Raw genomic sequence first — 19,205 nt, forward strand, 5'->3', positions numbered from 1 at the left:
AAACTGATCTAGCCCCATTTGCCAGCATTGGGCCCATATTCCTCTAAACCCTGAGACAGTAGAAACTGCCGATGCTGGAGACCCGAAACGTCAGCTTTCCTGCTCCTCTGATGCTGCTTGGCCTGCTGTGTTCATCCAGCTCTACACCGTGTTTCCTCTAAACCCTTCCTATTCATGTACCCATTTAGATGCCTTTTAAATGTTGTAATTGTACCAGCCTCCACCACTTCCTTTGGCAGCTCATTGCATACATCCACCACCCTCTGCGTGAAAATGTTGCCCCTTAGGTCCCTTTTAAAACTTGCCCCTCTCACCTTAAAACCATGTCCTCTAGTTTTGGACTCCCATCGGCTGGGAAAAAGTCTTTGGCTATTCAATCTTTCCATGCCTGTCCTGGTTTTATAAACCTCTAGAAGGTCACTGCTCAGCCTCCGACACTCAAGGGAAAATAGCACCAGCTTATTCAGCCCCTCCCTCAAACCCTCCAACTCCGGCAAAACCCTTGTAAATCTTTTTTGAATCCTTTCAAGTTTCACAATATCCTTCCTATTGTAGGGAAACCAGAATTGAATGCAGTATTCCTAAAGTAGTCTAACCAATGTCTTATACTGCTGCAACATGATTTCCCAACTTCCATACTCAACTCGCAGACCAGTAAAGGCAAGTGACCAAAAGCTTTCTTCATTACTCTGCCTACCCATGACTCCACTTTCAAGGAACTATGAACCTGCACCCAAAGGTCTCTCCAGGAACCTACCATTAATCGTATACGTCCTGCCCGGATTTGCCTTAGCAAAATGTAATACCTCACATTTATCTAAATCAAACTCCATCTGCCACTCCTCAGGCCATCTAATCAAGGTTCTCTTTTACTCTGAGATATCTTCTTCACTGTCCAGTATGCCACCGACTTTGGTGTCATCTGCAAATGCACTAACCATTTCTTCTATATTCAGATCCAAATCATTTATATAAATGACAAAAGGCAGCGGACACTTGCGGCACTCTGCAGGTCGCAGGCCTCCGGTCTGAAAAACAACCCCCCACCATCACCGTCTGTCTCTACCTTCAAGCCAATTTTGTATCCAAGTGGCTAGTTCTCCCTGAATTCCATGTGATCTAACCTTGGAAACCTTGTTGAATGCCTAATTTTGTGTTGTCTGCAAATTTGACTCCAGTACGTTTGCTTCCTTTTTCCAAGTCATTAATACATATTGTAAACAGTTGTGGTCCAACTATTGATCCAAGTGGAAGCCTACTAGTCACAGGTCACCAGCCTGAAAAAGAATCCTTTATCCCCATTCACTGCTTCCTACCCATCAGCCAATTCCCTGTAGTAGAGTACACATCTACTGGCTGCCTTCTCTCAAACTGTAACAAGTTCATCAGACACAATCTCCCTTTTTGTGAGGCCAAGCTGACTCTGCTTGATTACATTATGTTTTTCTAAATGTGCTGCTATGACTTCCTTAATTGAATCTAACCTTTTCCCCCCTCACAATAAGGCTAAGTGGCTGAAATTACTTTCTCTTTGACACTCTAGTCAAAAAGGGAAGGAGGCATATTGGCAGTTTTCCAGTTCTCTGGTCTTTCTCCAGAATCCACAGGTTTTTGGAAAATTACAATCAATGTGTCAGCTGTCTCTGTGGCTATGTCTTTCAGATGCAAGCCACCAGGGGACCTATTTGTCTTCAGCCTGATTAATTTGCCTAGCGATATTCCTCCAGTGATGGTGACGATACATTATACCTCCACTGGATTCTTTGGTATCAGTTGGATGTTTGAAGTATCTTGCAAAATAAAGACTTAGGCAAATATCCATTTAACTCCATACTGGCAGTGGAGCATTTCCAGTGATGTTCACACGGATGATCCCCGGGATGGTAGGCCTAACATACGATGAACAGCTGACAATCCTGGGATTGTATTCACTAGAGTTTAGACGGTTGTGGGTAGATCTAATAGAAACCTATGTGGTAATGCATGGCTTAGAAAGGGTGGATGCTGGGAAGTTGTTTCCATTAGGTGGGGAGACTAGGACCCGTGGGCACAGCCTTAGAATTAGAAGGGGTCAATTTAGAACAGAAGTGAGGAGATATTTCTTCAGCCAGAGTGTGGTGGGCCTGTGGAATCCATTGCCACGGAGCACAGTGGAGGCCAGAATGTTAAATGTCTTCAAGGCAGAGATTGATAAATTCTTGATCTTGCAAGGAATTAAGGGCTACGGGGAGAGTGCAGGTAAGTGGAGTTGAAATGCCCTTCAGCCATGATTAAATGGTGGAGTGGACTCGATGGGCCGAATGGCCTTACTTTCACTCCTATGTCTTATGGTCTTAACTCCTCTGCCATTTCCTTGTGTCCTATAACCACGTCCCCATGGTAATGTTCTAAGGGGCCTATGGTCAGCCTCTTTTTCCTTTTTGTATACATAAACAAGCTGTTACTGTCAGCATTTATGTTCCTTGTTAGTTTGCCCGCTTGGTTTATTTTCTCTGTCTTCATTACCTTTTTAGTCTTCCTTTGTATAATTCTGAATTTATGTCAGCCTTCGGGACTATCATCAACTTTTGCCTCCTGATATGGTTTTGCTTTCAACATTATATTAACCTTGACTTCCTTGGTTGGTTTATAGCTCTCATAGAGGCAAACAGCATGGAAACAGACCCTTCAGTCCAACCAGCCCAAGCTGAACATAATCCCAAACTAAATAAGTCCCACCTGCCTGCTTCTGGCCCATATCCCTCCAAACCTTTCCCATTTGTGTACCTATCCAAATGTCTTTTAAATGTTATGATTGTACCCAAGTCCATCACTTCTTCCGTAAGGTCATTCCTCACACGAACCACTCTCTGTATATAAAAAAAATTGCTTTTCTCTTGTCACCTTAAAAATTTGCCTGCTGTTCTTGAAATCCCCCACCCGAGGGAAAAGACACCAACCATTCACCTAATCTGTACTCCATTATTTTATAAACCTATATAAGGTCACCTCTCAATATCCTTCGCTCCTGTGAAAAAAAGTCCCAGCCCATCCAGCCTGTCCTTATAATTCAAACCCTTCATTCCCAGCAACATCCTAGTAAATGTCTTCTGAGCCCATTCCAGCTTAATAATACCTTAGAATCTTTTCTCTTTATAGGGATATATATTTGCTGAGAGTCATGAATTGTGTCCTTAAATGCCTGCCATTGTTTGCTTATGTGTTTCCTTTCAATCCATCTGCATACTCCACTTCAGCTAACTCTGTTCTCGTTTCATTGTAATTCCCTTCATTTAAGTTAAGTGCAATGGTTTCCAACCCAAATTTCTCTCACTCAAACTGAATATTAAATTCTATCATGTTATGATTATTAATTCCTTGGGAATCTTTTACTCAAAGGTCATTTATTAGTCCTGTCTCATTACCTGATCTAGAATAGCCTGTTCCCTAGTTGTATCTATGACATATTGCTTTAGGAAATGATCCCTAATATACTCTCTGAAATTATTATTATAGCTACTTTGTCCAATTTGATTGACCAAATCAACATAAAGATTAAGGTTGACCATTGTCATTGCTCTATTCTTTTTACATGGCCTTAATGTTTGTTGATTTCTCCCCTTCCTTAGAGTATGGCTACTGTTTGGGGGTCTGTACACAACCACTACCAATGTCTTCTTTTCTTTGTTGTTATTTACCTCCATCCAAATGGACACTATGCCATCTGAACTGAGATCATCTCTCACAATCGTCCTCATTTCACTGCATTGCAACCCCACCACCTTATCCTTCCCTCCCACTTTCTGAAAGTTCAAATATCCCTGAATGTTAAGTTTTTAGTTGATTTCTTTGTAACTGTCTCTGTAATGGCTACAAGATTATATCCAAAGAGCCTCGATTTGTGCTGTCAGTTTGTCTGCCTTATTCTGAATGCTTTGTGCATTGAGATTCAAAGCTATTAGGCTTGCCTTTCTGCCATTTTTAAATATCCTAACTTTTCTTCATTGAGTGGTCCTATTTGCAGCGCACCCTTGATGACACTGCTAACTTTTTTCATTTTACTGTTCTTTTATTTTCATCCTTGTTTCTCTTTCTCTTATCCTGCTTTGGTTCCCAACCCTTCTCCATCCTAGTTTAAAACTATCCGACCACATGAACAAATACTTGTGCTAGGACATCAGTTCTGGTCCTAAACAACAACAAAAACAAAGTTGCTGGAAAAACTCAGCAGGTATTGCAGCATCTGTGGAGGAGAAAACAGAGTTAACATTTCGGGTTCGGTGACCCTTCCTCAGCTCTGGTCCTGCCCAGGTGTTACCTGTCGAGTTTGTACTAGTACTAACTTCCCCAGGACTGGTCCAATGTCCTAGAAATCAGAAACCCTCCCCTATGCACCATCTTTCCAGCCACATACTCATCTGATGTATCCTGCTATTTCTACTCTGACTGTCATATGCACTGGTAATAATCCTGAGATCGCTACCTGTGAGGTCCAGTTTTTAAATTTGCTTTGTAACTCTTTATATGCTGCTTTTAGGACGTCATCCATTTGTTAAACCTATGCCATTGGTACTAATGTATACCAATACAACTGGCTGTTCACCCTCTCACTCCAGAATGGCCTATAGCCGCTTTGAGACATCCTTGACCTTACACCAGGCAGGTAATCTATCATCCTGAAGCCTTGTTTGCAGCCACCAAAATGCATACCTCTTTCCCCTCATAATCGAATCCCCTGTAACAGTTGCATTCTACAATTTCTTCTTCTCTCCCAAGCACCAGAGCCAACAATGATGCAATGAATTTGGCTGTTTCTATCTTCTCCCAAGAAGCCATTTCCCCCCCAACAATATCCAAAGCGATATGTTTGTTTTGTAGGGGAATAGTGACAGGCATTCCTGCATTGCCTCCTTAATTCTCTTTCTCCGCTTTTGGTTACTCATTCTCCAAAATCAGGATTTCCAGGAACTGTGGCTGGAGATCTGCTTCTGCACACATGCCTCACCACTGGAAATGTGTCTGGTTTCCAGCCAACCTGGCTTTGAGCTGTCCTGCCATAACTTACTCCTTTGGATTAAAGCTTTAAAAGTTTCTTAAAAGTCAGATTGTATCAATTATGTTAGGGTCTTTCTACTTTTGCCCTTGTTAAGACAGAATATAGCTTTTACAAACTATAAACCACAAAAGTTGACAAACAATAAACAATAGTGGTAATACAAACAGTTGCTAACTGTATTCATTCCATCAGTAGTTTCCATTTGCCTGGTGTCATTTTTGAATCCTGAAGTCACCTGGGGAGCTCTTCCTTTCCTTTGAGTGAAGGTCACATTGGGCTGCTCTGTTGAAAGTTTTCTTACTGCTCTATTCAGCTGCTTCTTGCCAGATTTGTGCTGTCTCTAACTTCCAGTGTTCTGTACTGTAAGAGTTCTTTCCCCTTATGTTGTAGATTGCCTAAGACCTTACTCTTGTGTTAGAGAACAGAAGTACTCACCCGTGAGAGAAAACAAGTGACTGATCGCCACCACCTGTTTCACCTAAGTCACTGTTCATCTCTGGAACTTTCTTCTTAGTGATATCCAAACATTTTCAGAGCAAACAGATGAGGAATGTTTGCATATTTCCTCTTTTTCTAAGTTTTCTGTTGCTGTATGTTTTTCTACAGCCCTGACTTCTTAGAGACAGAACACCTGTCACTCAGCAATAATTAGTTTACTTCAGACATTTTCCCCCCCCATTGCACCGGTGTTCACCTGAATTTCTACTCCAAGGCAATAAACCCATATTTAAAATGCATGTATCAAAAGACTTCAGACCTTGTGCCATTTCCTAGGACAGAACTACACCCTTAAAATACAACCACAAAAATAAAAGCATATATAAAGCTGTACACGGTGCTGTGTACTTTAGGATCAAAGTTTCCAAATATTAAATACATCATTAACCTTTATCGCAGTATTAGTTACCTGTACCTTGGTGGACAGGGCACAATTTCAAAATTTGTTAATGGTCTAAAACCTGGAAGCAATGTAAACTGTGAAAGGACATAGATTGGTGGAATGTTCGGGCAAGTGAGAGATGAAATTCAGTACAGTGAAATGTGAAGTGGTTCATTTTGGTAAGAAGAAAATGGGAGAGAATATAAAATAAATGGCACAATTCTGTAGGCAGTACGGGAGTAGATGGACCTGGAATTTTATATACATAAAAATTAAAAGTCGCAGGACAGGTTGAGAGAGTAGTTATAACATCCTCAGCCTCATTCATAGATGCATACAGTATCAAAGTAAGTAAGTTGTTTTAAACCTGTATAAACATAGAAACACAGAAAATAGGAATAAGAGCAGGCCATTTTGCCCTGCAAGCCTGGTCTGCTATTTAGTATAATCATGACTGATCGTCAAATTCTTGATCATTCTGTTCCCGCTTTCTCCCCTTTCATCCCTTTAGTCTTAAGAACTAAATTTAACCCCTCCTTAAAAGCATTCAATGTTTTGGCCTCAATTGCTTTCAATCGTGGAGATTTCCACTAGCTCGACATTCTTGGCTGAAGAAAGTTTTCCTCATCTTGGTTCTAAATGGCCTAATGTGTGTCTTTAGATTGCAACCCCCTCCAGTTCTGGATTTTCCACTCTTTGGGAACACTCCTCCCGAGTTTATCCTATCTGATCATGTTAGAATTTTCTAGGCTTCTAAAATGCTCTTCAGACTCAACTGGAGTGTGGCATCAGTTCTGGGTTCGTCACTTTAGGAAGGTAGTGAAGACACGAGAGACGGTACAGAAGATTAATGAGAATGGTTTCAATGATGATAGACTTCACCTGTATAGATAAGTTAAGAAATTTGGACTGTTTTCCTTGGAGAAGAAAATGTCAAGGTGACATTTGAAAGAAGTATTCAAAATCATGAGGGGTATTGACAAAATCGATGAGGAGGAATTATTCTCATTGGTGAAAGGATTGAGAACCAAGGTGCACAGATTTAAGGTAATTTGCAAAAGAAACAGAAGTCACTTGAGGACATCTCTTTCCAGTCTCTGGTTTGCTCAGGATTGTACAAACTGAATGGAGACCGATTCGTGTGAAATATTTGAGAAACTTAGATCATTATCTGAGAAGGAAGAACGTGCAGGGCTATGGCAGAAAAAGCAGGTGAGCTGATGCTCAGTAAATTGCTCCTTCAGGAAGCCAGCATTGATGGGCTTCTTCTGGATTGTAACAATTCTGAGATATTCCAGCCATTCATGTGAGTGGAATAAATGGCGATCAGCTGCAATTTTAATTTTGCTGGATAGCAGCTCTGTTAAGGTTCCTTGTTGCAACACTTCGTCAAATGCCACCTTGATATTGAGGGCAGTTGTTCTTGCATTATTTAGTAGTAAAAAGATAACTAAACTTTTTGAACCTAATTTTTTTAACAATTTTAAGGAGGTTAAATAGTTCAGACAAATATCATTTACAGTTTGAAAATAAATGCTTAATTGATTTGCTGCCAAGTCTTTGTTCTATTCCCTATGTAGATCTGTGTTAACAGTAGCATGCGAGCAGACTGAAGTTCTTTTGTTTGACCCAGTTTCTTCAAAACACATCAAAACTCTGTCTGAAGCTCATGAAGATTGTGTCAATAACATCAGGTCAGTTCTACAGCAAGACTGCAAAAATGCATATTGTAAATTTGTGTTTACTTCCCATCAGCAGATTGTAGCATTACCCTGGTAAAGGAGCAAAATGCTGCATTGTATTGAACCTCAAAAAAAATTGTCCCTGTGCTGAAAACACTGAATAAGGTCTGTCAACATCTGGAAAAAAAAACAATGTTTTGGATGTAGATAAACCCCTTTTTCAAAACATTTCCAAACACCTCTTGGAAAAAGGTTTTACCCAAAACATTAACTTGTGGGTTTTCTCTGCAGATAATACCTTAAACATTTCCAGAATTTTCTGTTTGTTTGTTACTTTAAACTTTGTGTCAAATCATGTTGCAAAGCTTTTCTCTCTTACTCCACCCTGTACGTAAGTAATGAACCAATGTACTTCAAAGTTCAATGTCAAGTACGTAGAGATGCTTTAGTGGCAAGTTAAACATTATGCTACCACACTTATTTCTTTATATGTGATATTATTCCTTAATTTCTTGAGAAGCAATGATGTGGTTTGACTGCATTTGCAAAATTAGGGTTTGCTCTAAGAACATGAACATGATGTCCAAGATGCAAGTGCTGTGAACATCAAGTCCATTTGAGTTCAAATCCTCAATAAACTAAATGAAAAACAGCCTTTGGCTGAAAACTAACCAATCAGATAACTTTATTACTTTTTCCCTTACTCTGACTTTGTCTGTCTCTCTGAGTGCTAACACCCTTTCCCAACGTTTTGTGCACCTGAATATTACTTTGGTAATGTTCTCTCCTGGTTCCCACACCCTTGCTGAGTCAGTTTAAACCCTCCCTAACAGCACTCGTAAAATATCCAGCAAAGAATTTTATCTCAGCACTGTTCAACCTATTTGGTACGGGTGACCTCTGAAACAGAGCAAGCCCCAGTGTTCCAGGAATCCAAAGCCTTCCCTCCAGCATCATCTTTCCAACCACACAATCATCTGTCTCCACAATTTCTTCGTGTACTTGCACTTTAGAGATTTTGCTTGCTAATTAGCTGCCTAGCTCCGTAAACTCCAATTGCAGGACCACATTGCCCTTTCTATTTACTTATTTTGTTATTACTAATGTAGAACTCTCCACGTGCCACAGGATGGACATCCCAGATAGCCAAGCTGTCCAATCATTCTTTAACTTGAACTTGTGAGTTTCTTGAGTTGACCCAATCATTCCCTGTATGGCAAGTTAGTGTCTTAGGTGGGGAGACCAAATACACACAACTACAATTATGATCTCATCAAGGCCTTGTATAAAACTGCAGTAAGAAACCGTTACTAGTTTCATCCCCACCTTCTTGACCTGTCAGTCATCTCTCCACCTATCTGCTCCACTGTCCACCTTCCGTCACCGCCCCCACACCCTCCATTTATTTATGAGCCCCAGTCCCCTCCCCCATTTCTGCAGAAGGGTCCAGACCCAAAATGTCAGCTTTCTGGCTCTTCTGATGCTGCCTGGCCTGCTGTGTTTCTCCAGCTCCACATCTTGTTCTCTTAGACTCCAGCATCAGCATTTCCTACTATCCCTGGATAGAGTGGATGTGGGGAAGATTCTTTCACCAGTAAGAGAGACAAGGACCAAAGGGCATAACCCCAGAGTGAAGGGATGACCTTTTAGAAGAGAGTTGAAGAGGAATTTTTTCAGCTGGAGTGTGGTGAATCTTTAGAACTCATGGCTACAGAAGGCTGAGGAAGTCAAGTCATTCAGTGTATTTAAGACAGAGATAGGTAGGTTCTTGATTAGTAAGGTGATCAAGTGTTACTGGGAGAATGGGATTAAGAAATGGTAGAGCAGACTTGATGGGCTACATGACCTAATTCTACTTCTGTATCTTATGGACTTATAAAGGAAGGACAGAAAAAACACAATTACAGACTAGTTACCTAACATCAGTAGTGGGTAAAATGCTTCTGTCTCATGTAGAAGACATGATAATAGAACACTTGGAAACATTAATGGGATTAGGCAAAGTCAGCATGGGTTCATGAAGGGGAAATGATGCTGAATTAAGCTACTGGAGCTTTCGAGGACTTAGCTAGAGGAATAGATCAGCGGGAATTTGAAAATAGCTTTTGTTAAGGTCCCATTTAAGAGGATATTGGGCAAGTTTAAAGCACATGGGAACTTGGGGGAACATACTGGCATGAATTGAGAATTGGATGACAGACCAGAAACAGAGTGGGAATAAGTGGGTCTTTTTTCAGCTGGCAGGCATGACTACTGGTGTACCACGGGGATCAGTGCTTGGGCCTCAATTATTATATACATACTTGTGCGCAAGTCAAATAAAGTAAACAGGCAGGTTCAGCGACTGGGAGGTATTGTTGTTTGTTGTGAACCAAGTGTAGGTGCTCCACAAAGCAGTCTCCGAGCCTCCGCTTGGCCTCCCTGATGTAGAGGAGGCCACATCAGGAACAGCGGATACAATAGACCATATTAGCAGATGTACAGGTAAACATCCGTTTCATGTGGAAGGTTTTCTTGGGGCCTGGGTTGGAGATGAGCGGGGAGGTGTATCACCACCTGCGGTTGCAGGCAAAGGTGCTGGGGCTAGTGGAAGCATGGAGCGGATGAGGAAGTCGCGGAGAGAGTGGTCCCTCCGGAAGGCTGTTAAGGGTGGGGAGGGAAATATTTCCTTCGTAGTGGGGTCAGATTGCAGGTGATGGAAGTGGTGGAGAATGATGCATTGAATCTGGAGATTAATGGGTGATACGTGAGGACAAGGGGAATTCTGTCTTTGTTTTTATTGTGAGGTGGGGATGTGAGGGCTTAGATGCGGGATCTCAAACCCTTTAGAAAAGCTCGAGAGCTGATGTTCCTTCACCATCCCTTCCTGGATCCTTCAGTCTGCCTTGCTCATTATCACATAGTGCTGTCCTGGTCCACTCACTGAATTTGAGGTAGTCAGTCAAAGAGGTTTGATTGCCACCTGAAGCACAGTGTCTGGCTAACTGTCCCTCTCCCTGATGTGTCCCAGTGTTCTAAGCTCGGACTCCAAGTCATTAACACTTTTTAAACTGGAAAAATGTGTTTTATTCATGAAAAAGTCTCTATGTACATGCACGGGTGTTTAAATGGTTCAATCTTTATGTATGAAGAAAAAAAAAACTTGGAATTTGACATCCCCTGCAGTTGCAAAGCATTTTCTGCTCAAGGCTCAAGGATGTCTTTGAGTGGGCAAATGATATTCTGAAGCAGGAGGCTGAACGGCCAGAGGTTATGGTCCATATTGATACTCATGCATAGGCAGAAAGAGAGATGAGGCCTTGCAATGGGAGTTCAGGAACTGGGTGCAAAGTTAAGTTGAAAAACGGGACCTTTAGGGTTGCAACCTCGGGATTACTTTCTGTGCCACATTCTAGTGAGTCTAGGGATAGGAAAATAATACTGATAAGTATGGGGTCAAAGAGCTGGTGTAGGAGGGGTGGCATCACTTCTGTGATCCCATGATTAATTTTCTTATATGTCTTGCAGAACATGTCTGTACGACCCAGTGTTTCCATTTTTATGATTGCCCATTATATTTATGCTGTTCCAAGTGCAGATTTTAAAATTTGCCTTCATCGTAACTTAAGAATTTTGTTGCAATTATGACGGATGATCGTTTTTGTTCTTGCAATGTTTAAGCTTCAATTTGCATAGATTTATGAAGAGATTCAAAGGAAGGCTCATAGAAACAAAATAGTTGCAAATTTTGTGAAAATATACTAATCAACCTGGCACTAAAAGCTTCTACAGGTATGTTGGGGACGTTTATGGGAGTGAAGGCTGTTAAATGTGTAGGCACTGACAATCCACGCCCCATAATACTTAAGGAAGTGGCTGTAGAAATAGTTGGAGGCATTGGTGATCATCTTCCAAGATTCTATAGACTCTGAACAGTTCCTCCAGTTGGTGGCTAATGTGACCACTGTATTTAAAAATGGAGGCATGGATAAAATCGGAAATTATACACCAGTCAGCCTGACATCACTAGTGGAGAAAAGGTGAGAGTCCATTATAAATAAGTTTAATTGTTGAACACTTGGAAAGCAGTAGAAGGATCAGACAGAGTCCCATGCATTTATGAAAGGGAAATCCTGCTTGATAAATCAACTTGAAATGGTCAAGGATGTAACTTGTAAAATTTAAAGAAGGGAGCTCGTTGCTGTGGATATTTTGACTTTCTGAAGGTATCTGACAAAGTCCCACAAGAGATTAGCGTGTAACGTTAAAGCACATGGGATTACAAATAGGTATTGAGATGGCCAGAAGACTGGCTGTCAGGCAGGAAACAGAGTAGGAATAAATGGGTCATTTTCCAAATGGCAGGCAGTGACTAGTGGGATACAGCAGAGTCAGTGCTAAGACCCTAGAGATCCATTATATATATCTTCATTATTTAGTTGAAAGAAGAAAACATAATCTGTCTGAATCAGCAGATGACACAAAGCTGAGTGGAATGATGAGCTGTCAAGAGCATGCAGAGATATTGCAGTATGATTTGGACAAGCTGAGTGAATGGGTAGATGCATGGTAGGTGCAGTATAATGTGTATATATATGAGGTTATCCACTTTGGTAGTAAAAACAGGAAGGCAGATTATTATCTGAATGGCTATAAACTGAGAGAGGGAAATGTGCAGTGAGACTAGAGTAGTGTCTTATACCAGTCACTGAAGATAAGCAGACAGGTGCAGGAGGCAGTCAAAAGGCAAACTGTATGTTGGCATTCAGAGCACAGGATGAGAGTTTAGCAACAGGAATATTTTGCTTTAATCTTACAAGATCTTGTTGAGACACCATCTAGAGTATTGTGTGCAGTTTTAGTCTCCTCATCTGAGGCAGGATGTTTCCTGGGATGACAGAACTGATACGAGAGGAAAGGTTGAATTAGTTTTGATTGTGTTCAGTGGAGCTCAGACGAATGAGGGTAGGAGCTTGTAGAAATCTCCGAAAGTCTAACAATACTAAACAGGGTAAATGCAGTAAAGATGTCCCTGGTTACAGGGAGCCCAGAACCAGGGGTCAGGCCATATAGGACTGAGTTGAGGAGAAAGGTCTTTCTCTCACCCAGACAGTGGTGAGCATGATTTGCTACCACAGAAAGCAGTCAAGGCCAATAATATGATTTCAAGAAGGAATTGGATAGAGCAGTTAGGGCTAAAGCGGGAGCAGGCTATTGAGTTGGATGATCAACAATGAATGGCAGACCAGGCCCAAATGGCTTACTCCTCCTATTTTCTGTTTCCATGTAATCATGTTAAATAAGGATTCACATGGGACTTATTGATTTTTTTTTTGAGTTCTACTGTGCAAACCTTGGTTAACAATTAGTAGGAGTAGTGCATGGGGCACTTTGTTTTAATATATTTTTCTTCTTCCCCTTTTTTTTAGGTTCCCCCATGCTATGCTCAGTTCACCGTTTGAGAGGGCATGCAGGTGACCTGCTCCTAGGCCTCTGCTGATGTTTCTCTGTAAGTGGCTGCTGGAAGGTGCATGAGATTGGCTATAGCTTCATTTATTATTGCACTCCCTTTGGGAAAGCCTGCACATAGTGTTTCTTCTTGATGGCTGAGGCAAGATCAGGAATTTACCATATGCATTATGGCAGGTGTTTCTTGATTTTCTTTTTCTGGCATAGCCCATTGCTCTACTTAGTATATTTGGAGATATTGTTTAGGCCAGTTGGATCTGGTCTTAATGCTGGTTACTAAATTTTGGTGAATCATTTGTCTCCAGATACCCGCTGTAGTAACTGTCCACGCAGCAATTACTTTGATAACTATTAATGGATGCTAATTCACTGATGTGTTTTTCTCCAACACTTGGAAAGTCAGTAATGCCAGATTTGTTGTCAGACAGTGATGCACAGTAATAGTGCAGCACAGATCCACACAGATTGGGTTTGTACCATCTCAATTTTATACAGTGCCTTTTAGTATAATAAAATTCCCAAGCTGTACCACAAGAACATTGTAAAACAAAACGCTAGGCGATTCATCTCCAAACTATTATGCACCTCCCAGTGGCTAGTTGTAAAGTGGCATTGGTGGAGGCCTGAGAAAAGGTTTTAGTCCCTGCGTTAGGAGGAAAAAGTGACAAATAATCAAATAGAATTTCATTTAGATGTAAATGGGTTTTTCTCTTGCTGTGGTATTACAGATTCCTAGTTTAGCTTTCTGAAGATTTGTAACATCTGTGCTACACATTCCTTTAAGGAGGGCTCAAATATGAGATCAACTAGAGGAATATAAGAGCAGCATACATTCAGGTGAATGAATTAAATCCATTTTGGTTTAGCACAAGGTCCAGGATTGTCTTCAACTGCACTGATATCAAACATGTGTTCTTTTGCCTCAAATATTTATTAGTTTTCCTTTCAAATATGCAATATTCTTGGCCTCAACCATTCCCAGTGGCAAAGTATTCTGCTTCACACCTACAATCCTCTGTAATTTAGTTAGTCCTAACCTTTTGCCTCACATTGAATGAGAATTTTAATTTGCTCACCCTCATCATTGACTTCCCCAATCAATGAAAGTTGTTTTCTATTTCAGTCAGCATATTCCTTATCAAATCTTAACGGTTATATTAAATACTGTCTTGGATTAACCCATGGGCTTTTAGCAAGTTAAATTGTTGATATTTAAAGACATAGAGGCAGTCTTGCACTTGTATAGTATTTTTAATGACCTCATACGTCCTTAAGTGCTTGCAGGCAACAAATATTTTTGAACTGTAGTAATGTAGGAAATGTGGTGGTGACCAGATAATCTATTTTTATAATGTCAACTGAGAGATAAGTATTAAACACAACACTGCAGTTAACTCCCTTTGTAATAGTGCGATAGATCATTTGAGTCCACTTGAAAGGTCAGCTGTTGCCTTGGATTAGCATCTCATCCAAACAGATGGCACCTGGGAAAGTACAGTATTGCCTTAGTAATGCACTGGAATGTCAGTTTTGAACTTTGCACTCAAATTTTGGGTTGATAGAGCGCAGCGCATTCTGACTTGGCAAGAATGTTTTTAAATGGTTGCATAGTTGAGTCGTGCCACTGCATGATTCTGACATTGGAGGAGACGTGACTGATCGTGCTGGATTACTCCAACAGGAATGTGACTGATTAAATCTCCAGTGTCTGATCATAAATGAAATAAAATGCATTGCTTCCCTATAGAGAACATGACTTGTTGCTAAAAAGAGAAAAGGTCCCAAAGCTTTCCACTTTGCATTTATTAGGATAATGTGCAAATTCCAAACAATCGTGCTAATTTTTAACAAGTGGAGAAAAAGTGTGCTGAGTAATTGACAGATTGATTCTGATTTACCAAAATTTTGCCACAGAGAAAGTAATGGAAACTATAGACTCCATATTTACAGGCAATTTTACAAAAACACTTTTCTTTATTTACTCAATGAATCTTGGCAGTACTGTCACTTGTAGCAAATGTAAATGAGCCACACTATAAGCTTCACTGTCTGAAATTGGTAACTAGTTGTAGTGGTATTAACAACACTTGGGATTGTACAGTAAAAGCTACCCTTTCACAGGATCACATCTAACAATAAATATTTTGTTTAAGGTTTCACAAGTGTGAGTTGGTTGAATTAGGTTTATACTGTGATTAGGAACAGATGGAGAAACAATATTGTTTGGTTCAATAGACTGCACCAGTTCAAGAAGGGAACTCACCAACATGTTAAAGGCAAGTAGGGATGGGCAAGAAATCCTATCCCAGCCAACGATGCCCATATCCTTTGCGTGAATAAAGAGGGAAAAAATCACTGTCAACAGGATACATGGCCAATGTACCAGACATCACACTGGCACCGAAACTAACTGACAGCATTGCATGGTTATGTGGTAGGCAGAATTTTGGTTCTGGACTGACAGCATGCTGTTTGTGGAATATACAATCAAGTTATCACTGCATAGTAGCTATGTGTAATGGCTTATTTAAATTCCTAGCTCTTTCCAGGTCTAGCTTACATTAACTATAGAGAGAGGCTGAATACACTGGTGTTGTTTTCCCCGGAGCATCAGAGGCTGAGGTTTATAAAATCGTGAGGGGTATGGAAAGGGTGAATAGCCAAGGTCATTTCCTCAGACTAGGGGAATCCAAAAGTTTAGGATGAGAGAGGAAAGATTTGAAAGGGAACTAAAGGAGCAACCTTTACACACAGAGTGTGGCGCGTGTATGGAACGAGCTGCCAGAGGAAGTGGTGGAGGCTGGTACAATTACAACATGTAAAAAGCATCTGGATGGGTACATGAATAGGAAGGGTTTAGAGGGATATGGGCCAAATGCTGACAAATGGGATGAAATTAATTTAGGATATCTGGTCAGCATGGACAAGTTGGACCAAAGGTTCTGCTTCCTGCTTCCATGCTGTACAATGTGACTCCAGATTCTCAGCAATGCAGTTGACTCTTAACTGTCCTCTGAAATAGCATAGCAAGCGATTCAGATCCAGGACAATTGAAGTTGGGCAACAAATGCTGCACATTCCCATGAAAAAATGTGGGCAAAAATAATCTCCAGTCATCAGTTGTGCTGATACCTTTGACAAGTGAGGAAAATGGAATCTGTGTGGCTGTCAGGAAAGGTTCTTTGATATTTCTGTGAACTGTATCATTTAAGGTTAAGTGGGGATTATTGATCAGCTGGTTACTTGAGACATTGGCACGGTGAGCTTTCCGCTGTGGTGAAACATATTTTTTACTCCAAATAAATCAAAGTAATGATTGTCTGTTGTTTCTTCCTTCACTGTCTGGCTTTATTTCTGAACAAAACCAAAAGTTGCTGGAGCAGCTCAGCAGGTCTGGCAGCATCTGTGAAGAAAAATCATAGTTAATATTTCATGTCCGGTAACCCTTCCTCAGATGTTTCTTCACAGATGCTGCCAGACCTGCTGAGCTGCTCTAACAACTTTCGTTTTTGTTCCTGATTTGTAGCATCCACAGTTCTTTCTTCTTATAAAACTTCTTTCCTGGTTCCCTATCAAAGTCCAGAAGACTAATGCTGCCCACATGATAGCAGTGGACATCTAACTGCTATCTTCCCTCCACCAGTATTTCCCACCACCTTTGTTCCATCCTTGGGAGCAATACCAAAAGTTTTAGACATCCCATTATTATTGTATCTATTGTATTTCAGTAAGTTTGACTGTCAAAAAATATAACTTCAGAGAATGTTTAAATTCCTTGGGGAGGTAATGGCCTGGTGGTATTAGTGGTAGACTGTTAATCCAGAGACCCAAGTAATGACCCGGTTCAAATCCTGCCATGGCAGAAGGCACAATATGAATTTAATAAAAATCTGGAATTAAGAATCTAATGATGACCATGAATCCATTGTCAATTGTTGCAAATACCCTTATGGTTCACTAATGTCTATGAGGGAAGGAAACTGCCATCCTTACCTGGTCTGGCCTACATGTGACTCCAGACCCACATGTGGTTGACTCTGAACTGCCCTCTGGGCCATTAGGGATGGGTAACAAATGCTGGTCTAACCAGCAATGCCTTGAACCTATGAATGAACAAAAAAACTTTGAATTCATAGCCGACTGAAAAACTGTTTCACATATTCTCCACTCTCTTCATGAAGAAGTTAATGTATCCATAATTTTAACCCTTAATTTATGAATTACTGTTCTCTAGTTTGTGTTAGGATATATCATCTCAAAAACATACATAGGTAGAAATTTCCCATTATGAGGTACTATAATTTTGGATAAATTCTGAATATAGCTTCTTAATAAAACTACTTCAGATATTCCTTTCATGTGCTGTGGCTAATGTATATTGTTAAATAATGTTCAGCAACTGCTTTTTTTTTCAGGTTTCTTGATAACAGGCTCTTTGCAACATGCTCTGATGATACTACAGTAGCATTGTGGGATTTACGTAACCTCAACTCAAAAGTCTGCACGCTGCATGGCCATACTAGTTGGGTGAAGAACATTGAATATGATACAAATACAAGACTGCTGGTAACATCAGGATTTGATGGGAACGTAATTACATGGGACACAAATAGGTTGATATTTTGCATTTTTTTTAAACAAACCTTTGCATGCTGAATAACCCGTGTTTGTATTATGTAAGATTGTACAAATCTGGGAGGAAGTGTAAAATTGTGCAAAATTAATTGTGAAATATTATTTTTAATCTTTGGAAGGCATCACTTTTTTGATACTATCTCTTGCCCAAAGGGTTAAATCTTAACAACAGAAATACATTTCAAGAATGATTTTTCAGCAAGAATAATAGATGAGATTTTAAAAATAAAACTAGCATGTCCTTACTGTGTAGGTGCTTTGTCATTTTGTTGAGGCACAGTTTCTAAGTTCTTTTTATCAACCTGTTATGATGCACCTCTGTGGCAGATAGGATTTGAAACTGGACTTTCTGATTTAAGAGATAGGAGTTTGACCACAGTGCCACAACACCCGAAGTGCAATTTCTATGTCAACATTTTTAATGAGGAAAATTATATGTCACTGTTTATCTAGTCGCTAATGTGACATTTCATTCAGGATTGCCATAGTTTTGTTCTCCACCTCATAATTGTATTTTCAACCAGTTGACGGTGGAATTTTAATTCAAATAATAAATCTGGAATATAGAGCAGTATGGTGAACGTGACACTATCACCAATTGTCATAAAAACCCATTTGATTCCTTTAGAGAAAAGAATCTATATATTTACCCAAGATAACAAAGTGTGAAGCCGGATGAACACACCAGGCCAAGCAGCATCTCAGGAGCACAAAAGCTGACGTTTCGGGCCTAGACCCTTCCTCAGAGAGGGTCTAGGCCCGAAACGTCAGCTTTTGTGCCCTGAGATGCTGGTTGGCCTGCTGTGTTCATCCAGCTTCACACTTTGTTATCTCGGATTCTCCAGCATCTGCAGTTCCCATTATCTCTGATATATTTTTACCCAGTCTGGCCTACCTGTGGCTCCAAATCCACAACAGTGCAATTTGCTCTTGACTGCTCTCCAAAATGACCGAGCAAGCAACTCTGTTAAAGGACGATTAAGGATGGTCAACAAGTGCTGAACTTGCTCGCAATGCTTGCATCCACTGAAAGAAAACTGTTTGAAAAATGGGAAAGCAGAGTGATAATGACTGTGGAGAGGAGAAAAAACAAAATACATCCATGTAACAGCCCTGGAAACTTAGTTAGGTGACGTTGAAAAGATTATGTCTTCAGTGCCAGTCATATATTTTAAATATTGATTAAGGAATTGTCTTTTTTTTACTTTTATGCTGGTTACTTATTGCTTTGATTATCTTGGTTGTTATTTTTCACTAAGGAGGCAGTAACTTGAACCTTGGGACAAGAAGAGACCATTCAGTTCAGTTTTCTTATCTGTTTATATGGCTACCTGATTCAATGATTTGACACCATCTTCACACTTCCTAATCCCATGTAAACTTTTTTTTAACATTGTCATTCATTGGTGATGCTGTTAAGGCTAGCATTTTAAAGTCCACTCCTAATGGCTCTTGAGAAGTGATGGTAAGCCACCTTCTGGAATGAATTTCTTGGCCATTTCGGAGGGTAGATCTGAGGTCAACT

The 19,205-nt window shown here is 40.3% G+C and overlaps 1 protein-coding gene across 2 annotated transcripts in view; it reads left to right on the forward strand.

Annotated features, from left to right (window-relative positions):
• The window catches only part of wdr32 (WD repeat domain 32), a 101,564-nt gene that overhangs the window by 51,509 nt on the left and 30,850 nt on the right, over positions 1 to 19,205 (forward strand). For both annotated transcript variants that reach the window (XM_059645580.1, XM_048558303.2), the window contains exons 9-10: positions 7,496 to 7,609; positions 17,461 to 17,658. In XM_059645580.1, coding sequence (XP_059501563.1) covers positions 7,496 to 7,609; positions 17,461 to 17,658 — 312 coding nt within the window. The remainder of the gene's footprint in view (positions 1 to 7,495; positions 7,610 to 17,460; positions 17,659 to 19,205) is intronic.

This window comes from Stegostoma tigrinum, chromosome 1 (assembly GCF_030684315.1).
Source record: "Stegostoma tigrinum isolate sSteTig4 chromosome 1, sSteTig4.hap1, whole genome shotgun sequence".
In the NCBI taxonomy this organism is placed as follows: Eukaryota; Metazoa; Chordata; class Chondrichthyes; order Orectolobiformes; family Stegostomatidae; genus Stegostoma; species Stegostoma tigrinum.